The sequence below is a fragment of the Gasterosteus aculeatus genome, chromosome 12 (genome assembly GCF_964276395.1).
Source record: "Gasterosteus aculeatus chromosome 12, fGasAcu3.hap1.1, whole genome shotgun sequence".
NCBI lineage: Eukaryota > Metazoa > Chordata > Actinopteri > Perciformes > Gasterosteidae > Gasterosteus > Gasterosteus aculeatus.
In genome coordinates this window covers 7,912,994-7,926,496 of record NC_135700.1, presented here as the reverse complement: position 1 = coordinate 7,926,496, position 13,503 = coordinate 7,912,994, and the positions used below count along the sequence as shown (strand labels likewise).

Below are 13,503 nucleotides of genomic sequence, written 5' to 3'. Positions count from 1 at the left end.
CTTAAGTCTTTAATCTTGTTTTTATAAACAGACAAAATGTAGTTCAATTTTCACATTGCAGCGACTCATACGGTGTGGAATCATTATGCCAATGGCACATTTCAGAAAAATGAAGCCAGCAGTTCCACCGGTCTGCTTTCATCCAGGCGTTTGCCGCTTTGACCTGCAAGACAAATTAGAAAATTATAAGATGCATCACTGAAAGTTAAAATTTGCTGTGCCTCCAGCTATTGACTAAGTAAAGACTTCCGCTAGCCCGCCGCGGGTGCATCAGCAAAGGCAAAGTCTCCCAACCGAACAATGGCTCACCTGCAAAGTATCAGCTGAGAAGAAAATCTCTTCTGATGGGTCGACTCTTTAAGCCTCTGGAAGCCTTGAAGAAGTCTGGAACAGGGGAAAAACACCATTACATCCAGCTCACTCACAGTATTTTACAAACGTGTAATATTTAGTTTATCCTCCCACATTCAATCCGAGACGCCATGGAAAAGAGGCGAGCAGAAAGCGCAGGGACATTTAATATTGCATCTGAATTAATAAAACCCGGGGTCTCTCACATCAGAGAGCCCAGGCTGTCAAAGATGCAGCTTTGTCTGCGAGCGACACGGTTTAACCCCAGCACGAGTCGCTGCAGAGAGAAACGGGTAACATACTTCTCGCACAAGCAGATGGCAGCCGTCCTCTTGTCCGGGCTCCTCTCTGGGACTTATTTCCTTTAGTTATCATACTGCCATGGCAGATTGTGGTGTCACAACAGCAGCGTAATGACCGGCAGAGCCCTCAGCCTCCATCCGGCTCCGACAGGTGTCCAAACAGCATTTGATACGCTTGGAAAACAAGGAAGAAGTCATTTTCTAGTCCTGCTTTTATAAAGCAGCGTCTGATTGTGGTAAATTCAATCTGTCCACTTCGTGCAACATGTTAAAATATTGGGATGCTACAGCAAGAACACATTGGCATCCGACATGCAGGGCAGACTGATGCATTTGCATCATTTAACTCCAAATAGGGAAATCGGTCGTTAATATAATAAGCACTAGTTGGTAGGACAGTCCTAACTGGGAAAGATTAAAGTGGAACAATTCAGTCATCCATGACGTCAGCTCGACAGGGCTCGCACAAAGAAAGACTAACACTAACGTCAATGCGACCACGGGACATTTAATAGTTAGATGTTGCATGAACAAGCATCACATTCTCCCTGAAACCACGTTGGGACACATTTTATTAGTGTTAAATAAAGATGGCTAATTAGCATTAACAGCATGGTAGCAATGAGGCTATCCCAGTACAATGCTAAACCTTGCTACACACGCGGTTAAAACGTTTCGAAAAGCCAATTATTAATGTAAATACGGGTTTATTGATTGGAATGAATACGTTTAACGTCCTGGAAGATTAACCTCAACTTCCTTGTTCCTTCATTAGTTTGGAGAGTTTGACGTTGCGACACTGGGACAGCCGCCTAGCCCAGCTAGCTTAACGTTAGCCATCTCAACGTTACTCATGTGAAGCGGATACAAAATGGCCCACGTGAACACACACGTGTCCACACCGGCGACGAGAAAACTGAACCATCAAACGGCCGTTTATCGGTTCCCTGAACAATGCGAGAACAAGCTACCATACTTACAGCAGCCCGTGATGACGATCAAGCGATGCAACGTTGGGTTACTTTTCATCATGAGGAACATCTCGGGCCTCCCTCGTGACTTCTCCTCTGCGCAGCAACGGCGGGGAAAGAGAGCGAGGCGATCCGCTGCCAGCTTAAATATGTTCGGGTCCGGCTCGTTGTCGCCCCCTTGAGGACCACGAGGGAGGTGCTGTTCACACTGTGGCCCCCAGGTGTCCGTACATGGGGCTATTTTTCATTACTGTAAGGCGCAGATAAGCGCACAGGATCATTCTTTTTATTTTGGTCCGTAGATTATTTTTTCACATGAAGCCTTTAAGAAAATGTCACTTGAAAATAATTCAAAGAAAAATGCTTTATGGGTGAAAGATGTTTCCGGATTTCTCTTTTGAATGTTTGAATAAAACCAAATATATTTTATTTTATCCGATGTTGGAAAGTATTGGAGTCAATGTTGTTTTATTATCATTATTGTTATTACTATTATTATCATTTCGGGTGTTATAGCAGCAGCGGTGTGCTATAAATAAAACGTTTAGATGAAAAAATAAAAAGCCCATCGCAGAAGAGGAACAAGCGCGTGAATTTCGCGCGCACGGATCTTCTTCCAGCACACTGTGAGATGACTGACGAGGTGCAGCACTTCTGAACTGGACTCCGCCACTTTAAACGCTCTGCCATCCGCTCTGCGTGCATTTACGAGAAGACACGCGGGCATCAGAGAACACCTAAGAGCAGGTACGTTGAGTTAATCATTTCTAATTTGTACTAATGATAAAAATGTGAAGAAATGACTCATTGTCTTTGACACGAATTAAAGCAGCTTGTTTGTACTGTACTAACCTTATCGTGGGGAGTGTTGCTTGAATGACGTGTTCCTCATTGTAATAAACATTTTGCCTTATCTTTCACATGGCAGGAGACAGTGAAGCAACAGATCATGTTCAGAGCAGTGTTTGGAAACAAGAGGGATGCAGGAGGAAAACGAGGAGAAAAAAACAGAAAGGGTCAGGCAGGTAAGGGCCGAATCCCTGAAACTGCAGTGTATCTTTATTTTATTTTATATTGCAGTTTAAATCGTATCAAGACTGCATTTCTGTCCCTTTACACGTTAGACATTGCATCATTTAATGGCGTTATTCAGGTTCTCATCTCTCGGGTGATTTAAGTGGAGCCTTTTCAATTAACCTAATTCATCAGTGTGTTCTGTCCTTCACGCAGTGTCCCCATGCATGAAATTTAAGTGTGTCAGGAGAAGTTGGAGTGGGTGAAGCAAACATCCTGACCTACTAAAAACATACTGCATATCACAAGAATTTGCAAGTGGGCTCCGAGGGCATGAGACCAATCTGCGCTCCTGTTATGAAAGAGTCGTACTTGCCGAACGTTTCGTAGTAACGTCAGTGAAATAACAGGAGCTGCGATGTTGGTGCTTTTCACAGGGAGAACTTGCTGCAGTTCCGAGGAGGTTTCGGACTGCACAGTGGAGATAGATGAACAGTATTAGAGCAACCATGCTGCCCATTAATATTTGATAATATGCTGCTCTGGAAGGCGAGAGCAGAGAGGAATAGAGAGAACTGTGTCAGTCTCATTAAAAATGATATAGTGTGTTTACAGACTCTGATCCTTTGCAGAGCGATCCCACTTCTTGTCAAAGCGGGATCATGAACGGTTTCGAGGCTGTGATCCTTAAATCTTTGAGGAATTATGCAACAGCAAATCATGTGGACCTATGAGTCCTTGTTTGGCTCACGGTAAGAGCTGCTAAAAACTCACTCATTCAAAGCGAGAGAAAGTGAAAGACTCAATTATTCCACTGGGAAAAGTAGTGCAATCTGTTAGAACCCATCTAAGTGGCAATGCAGGCTCTGTAATCACCTGGCTTTATGACTTCTCATGCGTAATGGTTATTAAAATACACAGGACGAGGCCCAATGGCTCTGCAGCACGAGTGGAGATGAAAACGGTTTGAATATTGAATTGAAATATAACAAGTCTGCCTTTTTATATTGAGTGTGATCCCATTACTTTAAATAGATGTTCTGGCATTGCCCACTTTCCATTACCTCATTCAGCAATATGCCTCCAAGACAAGACACGTTGGCTCCGTCGCAGCCTCATGGCAGACGTGTTTTAAACTAATCTGTCTGCAATGTGTTAAATCTGCTGCGCAGTCACAGTTCTGTTGAATCAACTTCGCCTTTTCAACTCCTCCAAATGATGCCCCTGAGAGCGTTTCTTTCTCTCCTTCCATCGCTGTGTTTCCTCTACACACATCTCGTCCACGTAGGTAGTGAGGTGTGCGCTCACAGCACTCTGCAGAGGGGCAGTGGCGGTCGTGCCACGCACCGCCAGGACCACGGGAGCCAAGGGAAGCCGAGGAGACTGACCAAAGTGGCGTCCATTTCGCTGCCCTCCTCCCCTCTTCTCCCTCGCCAGGCCGACATAGTCGCCTCCCGGTCGTGCATCAAGTTCACAGGTGGGTTGAATTGAAATAGCGTGGATAGGAAGAACAAAGCAGAGGCTGAGTGCGAACAACTGAGGATGACAAGAGGCCGCGCATCAGGGAATAGCTGCAGAAATAGCAGAATGCTTTCATGGGTTTGCCTTGGTTGGCTGAGAGCTTCTGTGCGTTCAGCTGTTCCATACATGTGACAGCGAATGCAAGAGCATACAGGCTGAGCCCCCAGGGCTCCAAAACATGTGACAGATTGTCAGAGTAAATGATTAAATAACATAACTTCAGGCCAGAAACCCAATTAGGTAGATTTTAGACACAATGCTAGTTTGGATCTATACTAAATCTCAATTAAATACAACTCTTTGAATAGCAGAATAGATGAAATCTTAACCAAAGGTCAATAGCTTTGCAAATATGCCAGCATACGCTTACCGACACAAATGGAGTAGGCCTACCACTCGTTCGATTCATGCAAATAAACCACTGCAGTCGTGTTTCAAGTCAATCCCTGCACGTCCGTGCGTACGTCATTAGTAAAGGCCGGGAGGAGAGGACTTAAAAAAAATAGAGAAAGGTCAAATATGATTTTCTACAATGCACATACTGCCTCACGGACTTTTCATTATTTTATTGACATTTTTAAAACATCCATGGGCACATTACTGTTTTGCATTCATCAAGTCACCACAGTAAAAATCACAAAGACATTATTGGCAGTTTAAACACGCTTTGTTTAATCCGTACATAACGCCACATTGTTTTGTGCTCATTCAAACTCTCGTCGCCGTCGGCTGAAGCCTCTTGCAGCACCAGGTGGCAGTGTCCTACAACCAAGCAGGCGCCGCTGCCTCTCGTCGCACGCCGCCCTGCCTCGCTTCCCCCGGTACAGCGAACGCACATGACGAGGAGCATCAAGTCATGGCGCACGCTGTCACGGCCTCCGTGTCATCGGTGATCGAACAGTATACCGAATGTTAACCGGTGTGGGAATCCGGCAGTATTTCCTCACTGTGGGAACGGAACACGGAATAACCTTGAGTGTGGCGGCTCGAGTGCATCTCTGTGTTCCCATCACATCTCATCCTCCTGAAAGATCTCCAGTCCTGAAGAATCTGCGCTTCCAAGAGCCCTCAGATGTGTTGTTGCATAAATTTGAGACACACCCACACACATCAATATGAGCGCACCGCTGTCCCTGCCATCTCCCCCCCCCCCACACACACACACAAACACACACACACACACACACACACACACACACACACACACACACACACACACACACACACACACACATTAGCAGTGTTAATATATTATAGATAAACGCCCACGGTACAGTGAACATGGTACTGTTTGCATGCATTGCTCTCACTCTGTACATACTGCTTCATCCTCCTGGGACACAATTCAAATTCTGCACCACAGATCTCATCTGGGGTGGCTTAATCTCTCTCTCTCCCTCTCTCTCTCTCTCTCACTTTCTTTCATATCCCTCCTTATCTCCACCCTCAATCCCTCCCTCTCTCCCACCCTGCCTGCTCTCCCTCCCTCTCCTCTCCTGTCTCCCTCTCCGCTGTGGCCGAAGGACGGGTAAGGAAGCTGGAGGATGTGGACGGCTTTCCCGGCGCTAGAGAGCCTCTCGTCTTTGCCTCGTGCCGTGGCAGGACAGACCGCAGAGGTGAGAACAGCTGCGTGTGGGAGTGTGTTTAGCGTCATTTCTGCTTTTTTTCCAGGTATTGATCACGGAGGCTGAGTGACAACGAATGGGGTGGAGGGGAGTGAGTGATGAGGTAAAGGAGAAAGTGAGCGCGTGGTTGTGCTTTTAATGACATCCGAAAGGCTTTGCATTAAGTTTTCTATTTCAGATGAACGTAGGGACAGCGATGGTTTGATCCTCAGTGCAATTGATTGTGGTTTTGTTTGAATTCAGTTTCTCCGTGAGAGAGTCCGTGCCCTCTTCTCTTCTCTGCATGCTGCTTGTGCAGTCAGGTTAAATGAATAATGCTGTAAATAGCCACGTCTCACACAGCTTCCTCTGTGTGTTTGACCAGAGGGTTATCGTTAGGCTAAACCGATTTTATGAGGCATCTTCCATCCCGGTTGCCAGGCACCTCTGAGCTTCCCGTTTCCAATGGCAACTGCTCGGTGATTTGATGAATAGTATTGGACATTCAGTGTGTCCTCATGTTACTCCAGATTGTAACTCAGTGCACTGCTGACTATATGCAAAGTTTTCTCTCCTCCCGCTCTCTGAAATACACACCCATCCTCCCTACAAGCCTTTCAGGCTACGAAGTGAAGAGAGGACCCACGGCGATTAGAACTGGGGCGCTTCGTGGAACAAAACTGACCACGTTGCCTCTCGAGTTTGACCTTGACCCTCTGAAGGCCGTGACTCCCGTTTCAACTCACGCTGAATGTTGAACGTAAGAGCGATGGGATGCAGTGGCTTTTGAAAGGAGAGAGTGAGCCGGCAGGACAGGATGAGAAAGAATCAGCGGAGGGAGTGCGAAATGAATGTCTAAAGCGCAAAGATGTTTGTGAGGAGGAGTGATCTGTTCCTGCAATCCGTGATGTCCCGTCATCCTGTTTGTAGGCCTACTCAATATGCATGTTACTCAGAGTAAGAGGTGAGGCGTGAGAACTGTAATCACTCAGCTGTGTGGAGCCCAGAGACGCGCAAACGGATTTGAAAGCCTCGCTGTGCGGAAGGCGAGCGCGGACCTGAGGCAGCCGGGGTTGGAGGTCAAAGCAATGGTGGGGTGGGGGGGGGGGGGGGGGGGGGGTCCTAAACCGTGATAAATGAATGCAGCACATGGTCTGTGTCAGCCGATCTCTCCTGCAGCGACGGAGACGGCATGAGCCAAGGCACTCCTTCTCTCCGCTCTGCTCTCATTGAAATTCACAACCCGTCTCTCAACCGAGAGCACCTGGCAGGCGTGTGCACGGGCAAACTCGCCACCTCGCGCAGCCCCTCGCCGCCGCCTCAACCCGGGGGAGACCGGAAAGCCACAGTCTTTGCATTGATAATCAGGGCAGCTGGGGGCTGTGCTGACCTGTGGACGCGAACATCTCTCGCAGTTCACCAGCGATGCTGCTGGGCCGGAACCTCGGCAGCGAGCCGCGCTGAAACCAGGCCGTGGGTTGGATGCCGGTCTCATCTGGCCTCTCAACGTGTTGCATTCGGCTCGTTAATGCGCGTGTCCTGAATGTGTACTTTTCTCCAGACCTCCACGTGGAGCCTCAGCTGGGCTCCTCCCTTTCTACCCAGGAACTGATGACCAGACTATGCTTATTATTGGGAGAAGCAACGCCTGGCACTGCTAGCTCCCCAATGGAGGACAGGAGGGAACGGAAGGTAGGGCATCGCATCGATTCACCGGCCCCTCACTGTCACAGAGGATGGATGGTGTGTGAAACTACCCGCTTTATTTAGCCCTCACATTGTCAGGATCTCAGTTTTCCGTTTTAACATTACAAATAATTACTTGGTTATTTTAAATTGAGTGCAAGGAGTACTGTGTGTGATTTGTTGCGTTGCCATGCCTCCACGCGGCTCCATTTCTGCACCCGGAGCCCTGTTTGGTTGAACTCGCTGTATGTGTGTGTGTTATTGCATATGCTCGTGCCTCTCCATCTCTGTGCCGTTGCGTTGCTCAGCCGCGGCCCATTTTCTCAGCTTCCTTCCACCACCTGAGCTCCAGATTCATTCAGTGTCACCGCGATAGCGAGGCTCATATGAGCAATGTGGGTTGTCCCAGGCTAAGATGGATGAGGCTTTGGTAATAACAGTGAGTCGTTTCTACTCTCCCGACAGTGTCCGTGTTGCAAAAATGTGGCCTTAAATTCATGTGACATCTAAAAATTAAACAAATAAAAACTACACCATCGGTTGACTTAAATGTCTTTGGAGTCCTTGAGAGTGTTTTATAAGCTCTTCTCAACATTTCAAATGGCTCATTTGACGCCGGGAAAAGGTCACGTACATTGATCAATGTCAGCAGGTATTCAAAAGTGAAACATGGTGTGAAAAATGCCTCCACGAGAGACAATAGTAAATACTTAACTAACAATATAACTGACACATGTGTGCAAAATATGTTTTCGTTCTCTAAAAACAGACCATATCATTTATTGGAGGTTAGATTACAGTATGTTGTGAAGATGTACCTGTTATCATGTATACATCATGTATTTATACTCTTTATCAATACGTGATATGTAGAGACGGAGCCGCAATACGACTTGAAAAATAATCTCTCACTGTCTCTTTTTTCAACCCGGCCTCTTGTTTATGTTTCTTTTCACTCTGAAGCTTCAACACACATTTTCTCCAGGAATTTATCATAAAATCATGCAGCTAACACCAAACCCACTGAAGCACATCCTTTAAACACAGTAACACACTCTGTGATGCGACCTTAACCCAAAGTAGTTTCCCGTTTACTGAAACGTCCATATAATATGCAATTATTTTGTACTAGTACTCTCATTGAGGCCGTCTGATGGTGTGTTCATTGGATTTCCCTTAAAATACATCACCTGTGAAAAGTTCCCACATTGTCTTTGTGAAATCGGCCCCATGTGGAGCAGCAGAATGTGTGTACAATGACTTAGACAGTGAGTTATAAATGTCTCCAGCACGTGAAGTGGTTTTGAACGCAGCTGGCGGTTGTCGTGAAATACTGGGAACATGACAGCCGGGATGCAAATAACTGGAATTATCCTTTAATTTCCCATCTGCGTGCACCACAAACATGCTCGGCCACACAAAACAGTGCATGAGGGCCAACACTTTCATGCAGTTTTAAAAATGGTGCCAACTGACAGTCACGACTTAGTCTTGGTCTTTCTCCCTGCGCTGATCCGCCTTCCCTGTGATTCTCTACACATCCAAACTTTGTGTACCAACATATTTATGCTCTTTGTTCCCCTCTCAGTTTGATACCTCTGCTCAGGGGGGGAGTCCTAGCCCCACCCTCACCTGCAGCACTGCCTCCCCCTGTTCAGAGAGCCCCTGCTCCACCCTGAGCGCCAGTGTTGGAGGCCCGCCTTCCACCCAGCTCTTACCCTCGTCCCACTGCGGCTCCAGCACCAGCCCCGGTGGAACCCTCTCCAGCACGGGGCCCAGCTCCGCCCCTGGTCCTGCTGCTGCACCGCTCAGCCCCGGGCCTCCTCCTCAAAGCCCGACCGCCACCTTGGGGGGAAAAGATAGTGGAACCAAAGGTGAGGGAGTTGCTCACGTGTATCTATTGGAAAACAATGTGTGTTTCATGGGGAGAGTTGATCATGCATAGATGTTTAAAAAAAAACTGTGTGCTCAAACTGGCTTTACTTTAACGCATCGTCACCGTATTAAAAGTGCCACACCTTCCTAAATGGTGACAGGACGTTAGATACAGCATCAGTCACTTTTAGGTCCTTGTCACACGTGTACCCCGACCCCACAGATAGCTCCTCTACGTCGCCTGTGCCACTTCAGCCTCAAGGTCTCTGCTCCATCCTGTCAAATCTGGGACACTGCTGTCTTTGTTGCTTATGGGTCTGATTCTCTTAAAATAGGACACTTTTTCTCCCTAAATAGAGTTTGTATTTATAGATGCAAAAGTTCAAAAAAGTGCATCATGTACAATACAACTGTGAGTGTACAGTTGAAACAACAGTGAGGTGCAAAGGGAAAAATAATTTAATTCAATTTTATGTCTCTAGTCACTTTTTAGTGATAAGACAATGCAATTGAGCAAGTGAAGGCCTGGAAGTGTGATGTGTTTCTCCCCCGCTGCCTTGCATCGCCTAACCTATATCTTCCTGTGGCTCAGCCACCACCACTGGCCCTCCTGAGAATGGGGAGCGCAGCGCCTCCCGTGAGGTGCTGACCACGGATGACGGCCCAGGGGGCGGGGCCTGTGCAATGGGTTATGCAGGCGAGAACCGCCATCCCGGGCCGACCAGGGACGCTGTGATCATCCTACCAGATGAGGCCTTACCCAGCACTGACATCATGGCGCCCAGGACTCCCCCGGCACCGAAAAGACCCCTCCCACAGCACCACATTCACAGCACTTCCTCCCTTGTGTTGCCCCGTCCGAATTCAGTGGCAGGTACGTTTACCTTTTCTTGTATGGTCGTGACTCTTTTTTTTCTTTTTCCGCCTGTTAGCTGAGCTCGGCATAAAGACTGAAGGGAAACAGCTTGCCTGGCTCTGTACAAAAGGAATAAAAATCCTCAATAGCTCACTAATTAACAGGATATTTCCTCCTGCCGTAACATCAAGGATGCCATTCCACCAGCGGACAAGAGAGGCAAGGAAGTCACTGCTCCGAGCCAAGAAATAGACCCACACAGAAACTCCTTTAAAACTAAAACAGATTGTTTTTACACTTCTACTTTGGTGCAGATGCCTCAAGCCGCAATCATTTTGTAGATGAAGTAGGTGAATGAGAGTATGAATGTGACAGCTGTGACCCGGGTGATTAATTAATGGGCTGATAAATATTGACTGAATGGCAGATTGATTGAATTTATATTTGAGAGCGGCTGATTTTCTGGGATGCGTAAAGCTAAACTTTGAAGCCCTGAAGTCGGGGCTCTAGTGGCCGAACACAGTGAGCAGGACCGGCTAAATGTCTCGGGAGGCCTCTAGTTGTCATCAAAATACCCCCCCACCCCTCCCTCGCCAGTCACGATCTCTGCTTTGTGCACGGGGCTCTTTTTCTTCCCTTAGATGTCAGTTCATTTGTGTTGGGAGCAAAGGAAGAGATTCCCTGAGGAGTGGATTCACAGTAACGCCTGCCAGTTTCTTCTGTCAGCTGGTGCTTTCAGTCAGGCAACCGTGATGAAATTCAGAGTAGAGAGAAATCGAGCCGCGCAGCTCTGTAGCCGCTAACATTTTACCCCACATCGAAATTTGATAGAAAAGCAACGTATGAATTATGATATTCATTAAGAGACTTGTGACATTTGTATTATTCCCTGAAGAATGAATGAATGGCTTTGCAAACACATATTACCCAGTACTTTAAATGTTATGTCTTAGAAAATTAATGACGCAGTTTGTATAAAGAACTCGTCGCAACATTAGCAGCCGCTGAACATCAAGATATATTTTAATTAAAATTGTAGATGATCAGGTTTAATTTTCCAATTATTCAATGAATAATTTAAAGTCTAGAATAAATGGTAGTTCAATCACCTTTATCTCCTTGCTGTCTGTTCCCATTAACTGCCTCGCAACTTTTTTAATGGATGGAAGTAGCTTTTCTCAAAGTTTCCTGGGATAAATTAGAACGTTTTGAAGCGCAGGAATACAAAAGGAAAGTTTGCAGAGTCGATAGAGGTTACACACCTCACCCGCTCCGCAGTGGGCTGAGACTGGGGTGGTTTTGGCCGTCAGCGTCATGCAGCATGATGTCTGTCGGCAGATCGAGTGGTAAAAGCACTCTTGTATTTATTTTTTCGTGAACCAGTCAGAGACAGACAGTGCATCAACTGCAGACATGATGTGTAATGAGATGTTTTCCTGGTATCCTCTTAAAGGTCGTTATAATGTGACGGGTCACGGCCACTGGCCTACATCCTGTTTTTAGATTATGGGACGATGCAGCAGACTCCTCCACATATTCACGTTCATCCAATACTTTAGGCAATACAGTATCATTGACCTGGAAAAAAATAGTATATAGAAATATATAGTTATTTACTAGTCCTAGCTGAGTTTTTGCACTGTTTTTTTGTACCTTACTAATGTATTTATAATTAAACAAACTATATATTATATATTCACTAGTGGCCATTAAAGGTGCTGCTAGTTGCACCGTTGCAGTCTTTGTGCTTAGCCAAGCTAAGTTACGGACACAAGAGCCATGTTGATCTTCTCGTCAAACTCTTTGCCAAAAAGGGAACAAGGGCATTTCCCAAAATGTCGCACACTTCCCTTAAGATTGAAACGGTTGAGTAGAGTCATTGCATTAGTTGCTCATGACGGACCGGCGGTGGCGGGCATGCTTGGGGCTTTGACCGGGGCTGCGGAGGTGACCTTTGAAGTGTCGAGTGATCGACGATCCGCTGCAGGTCAGGCAGTGAGTGTGGTGCACTGGGTCCCGTCGGGCTGGATTGGGGTGGAGGGGGGAGCGCATCCCCCTCCACACCTCCTTCACTGGATGTTCTTTTGATTCTCCACTACAGCTCAGGACAATAAGGAGCGATTTCTCCACCTTCCTGTTTCCGGTGAGCCAGGGTTCATTACTTGCTTGGCACCAATTTTTTTTTTCTTTTCTATCAGCATAATCGTTCTATTCACGGAGTAATTGATTCGTCTTGCATCAAGGAGCCCGTCATTGTCCACTAATACTCCACAGAGCAGGTTCCTTGTGCTCTCAAAAGCCCTGCAAATTATGATACGGCCTCAGTGGCTCAACACCACTCTCACACTTTGCTGCTGCAGAATGCTGGACGCACGCAGGGAGGCTACATGCATCACAATGTGATACGAGCTGCCAAAGTGTTGACTGGGGGGGCGGAACCGCAGATGCACGTGTCTTTCCTCTTGTTCAAAAATACAAATAAGGAGAATCTGTGCTGTGTCACACTGTGTAGTGAGCATTAAATGTCAGTCGAGAGAACATGAACAGATTTCCTGTTATGTTGCTCACGTCTGAGTGTTTGGTGATTTGTTATGACGAAGGAGGCTTAAGGACGTTGCCGGCCAGCATCTTCGGGCCGAGACCATAATTGCTGTTTTAAAACTTTAAGCTGGTAACAGCTCAGCGATGTGTGGCGATGTCTCCCTCGGATGCTCTGAGATCAACAAATGCATTTAACATGTACAGTACACGATTATGGTAAATGTAAGGTCATCATCTGTCCAGTTGCCGCACTTTCCTGTCTACTTCTGCTTCGTCGGTCTATCTACAGGATTTCATAGGCGAGTGCAGCGCTGCTTTTTTTTCACTTCCTACGGGATTAGAGATTGAGGTAATGCCAGATTTTCAGTTTACAGAGGATTCTTTTTAGAAATATTACACTAATTAATGAATTAAATAGTCGGCGGGGAGGGCTGGCCATTGAAAACATGCAGTGTAATTCTTATTCGGTAGTCATTTTATATACTTTAATATGAATGCCGTTTGATATTAACTAATCAACTAAATAATGCTGGATGAATCCTTCCTTACGCTTCGCGTAAACCAATATTAGAACATGTTTTCCCTTTTTACTGGTGCACTGCTCCAAAGAGTGATGAGCAGTTGACTAAGACCCAAATGTTTCTGCAGGAGCCTGAACCTGACAATGCTTGAACATTGTTAGGAAAATGCAATCTGTTTTTTCATCAACACCCTTATATGTTAGTTAGTCTCTTGAGTTTGAATCATGGCTATTTTGTTGCATTCTATTTCTATTTGTGTAT

At 46.4% G+C, this 13,503-nt stretch overlaps 1 protein-coding gene and 1 long non-coding RNA gene across 2 annotated transcripts in view; one reads left to right on the top strand and one right to left on the bottom strand.

Annotated features, from left to right (window-relative positions):
• Position 1: 1 nt before the first annotated feature.
• Positions 2-1,924, bottom strand: LOC120832878 (uncharacterized). Its single transcript, XR_013451502.1, has 4 exons — positions 1,634-1,924; positions 654-827; positions 310-384; positions 2-163 (listed from the first exon to the last, which is right to left on the bottom strand). It is a non-coding gene; the product is annotated as an uncharacterized LOC120832878 (long non-coding RNA).
• Positions 1,925-2,251: 327 nt separating this feature from the next.
• The window catches only part of LOC120808255 (protein TANC1), a 28,634-nt gene continuing 17,382 nt past the window's right edge, over positions 2,252-13,503 (top strand). Inside the window, exons 1-7 of the mRNA XM_040161018.2 lie at positions 2,252-2,371; positions 2,553-2,649; positions 3,927-4,115; positions 5,683-5,775; positions 7,325-7,455; positions 9,038-9,323; positions 9,917-10,198. Of these exons, the coding sequence (XP_040016952.2) occupies positions 2,574-2,649; positions 3,927-4,115; positions 5,683-5,775; positions 7,325-7,455; positions 9,038-9,323; positions 9,917-10,198 (1,057 nt within the window). The 5' untranslated portion in view covers positions 2,252-2,371; positions 2,553-2,573. The remainder of the gene's footprint in view (positions 2,372-2,552; positions 2,650-3,926; positions 4,116-5,682; positions 5,776-7,324; positions 7,456-9,037; positions 9,324-9,916; positions 10,199-13,503) is intronic.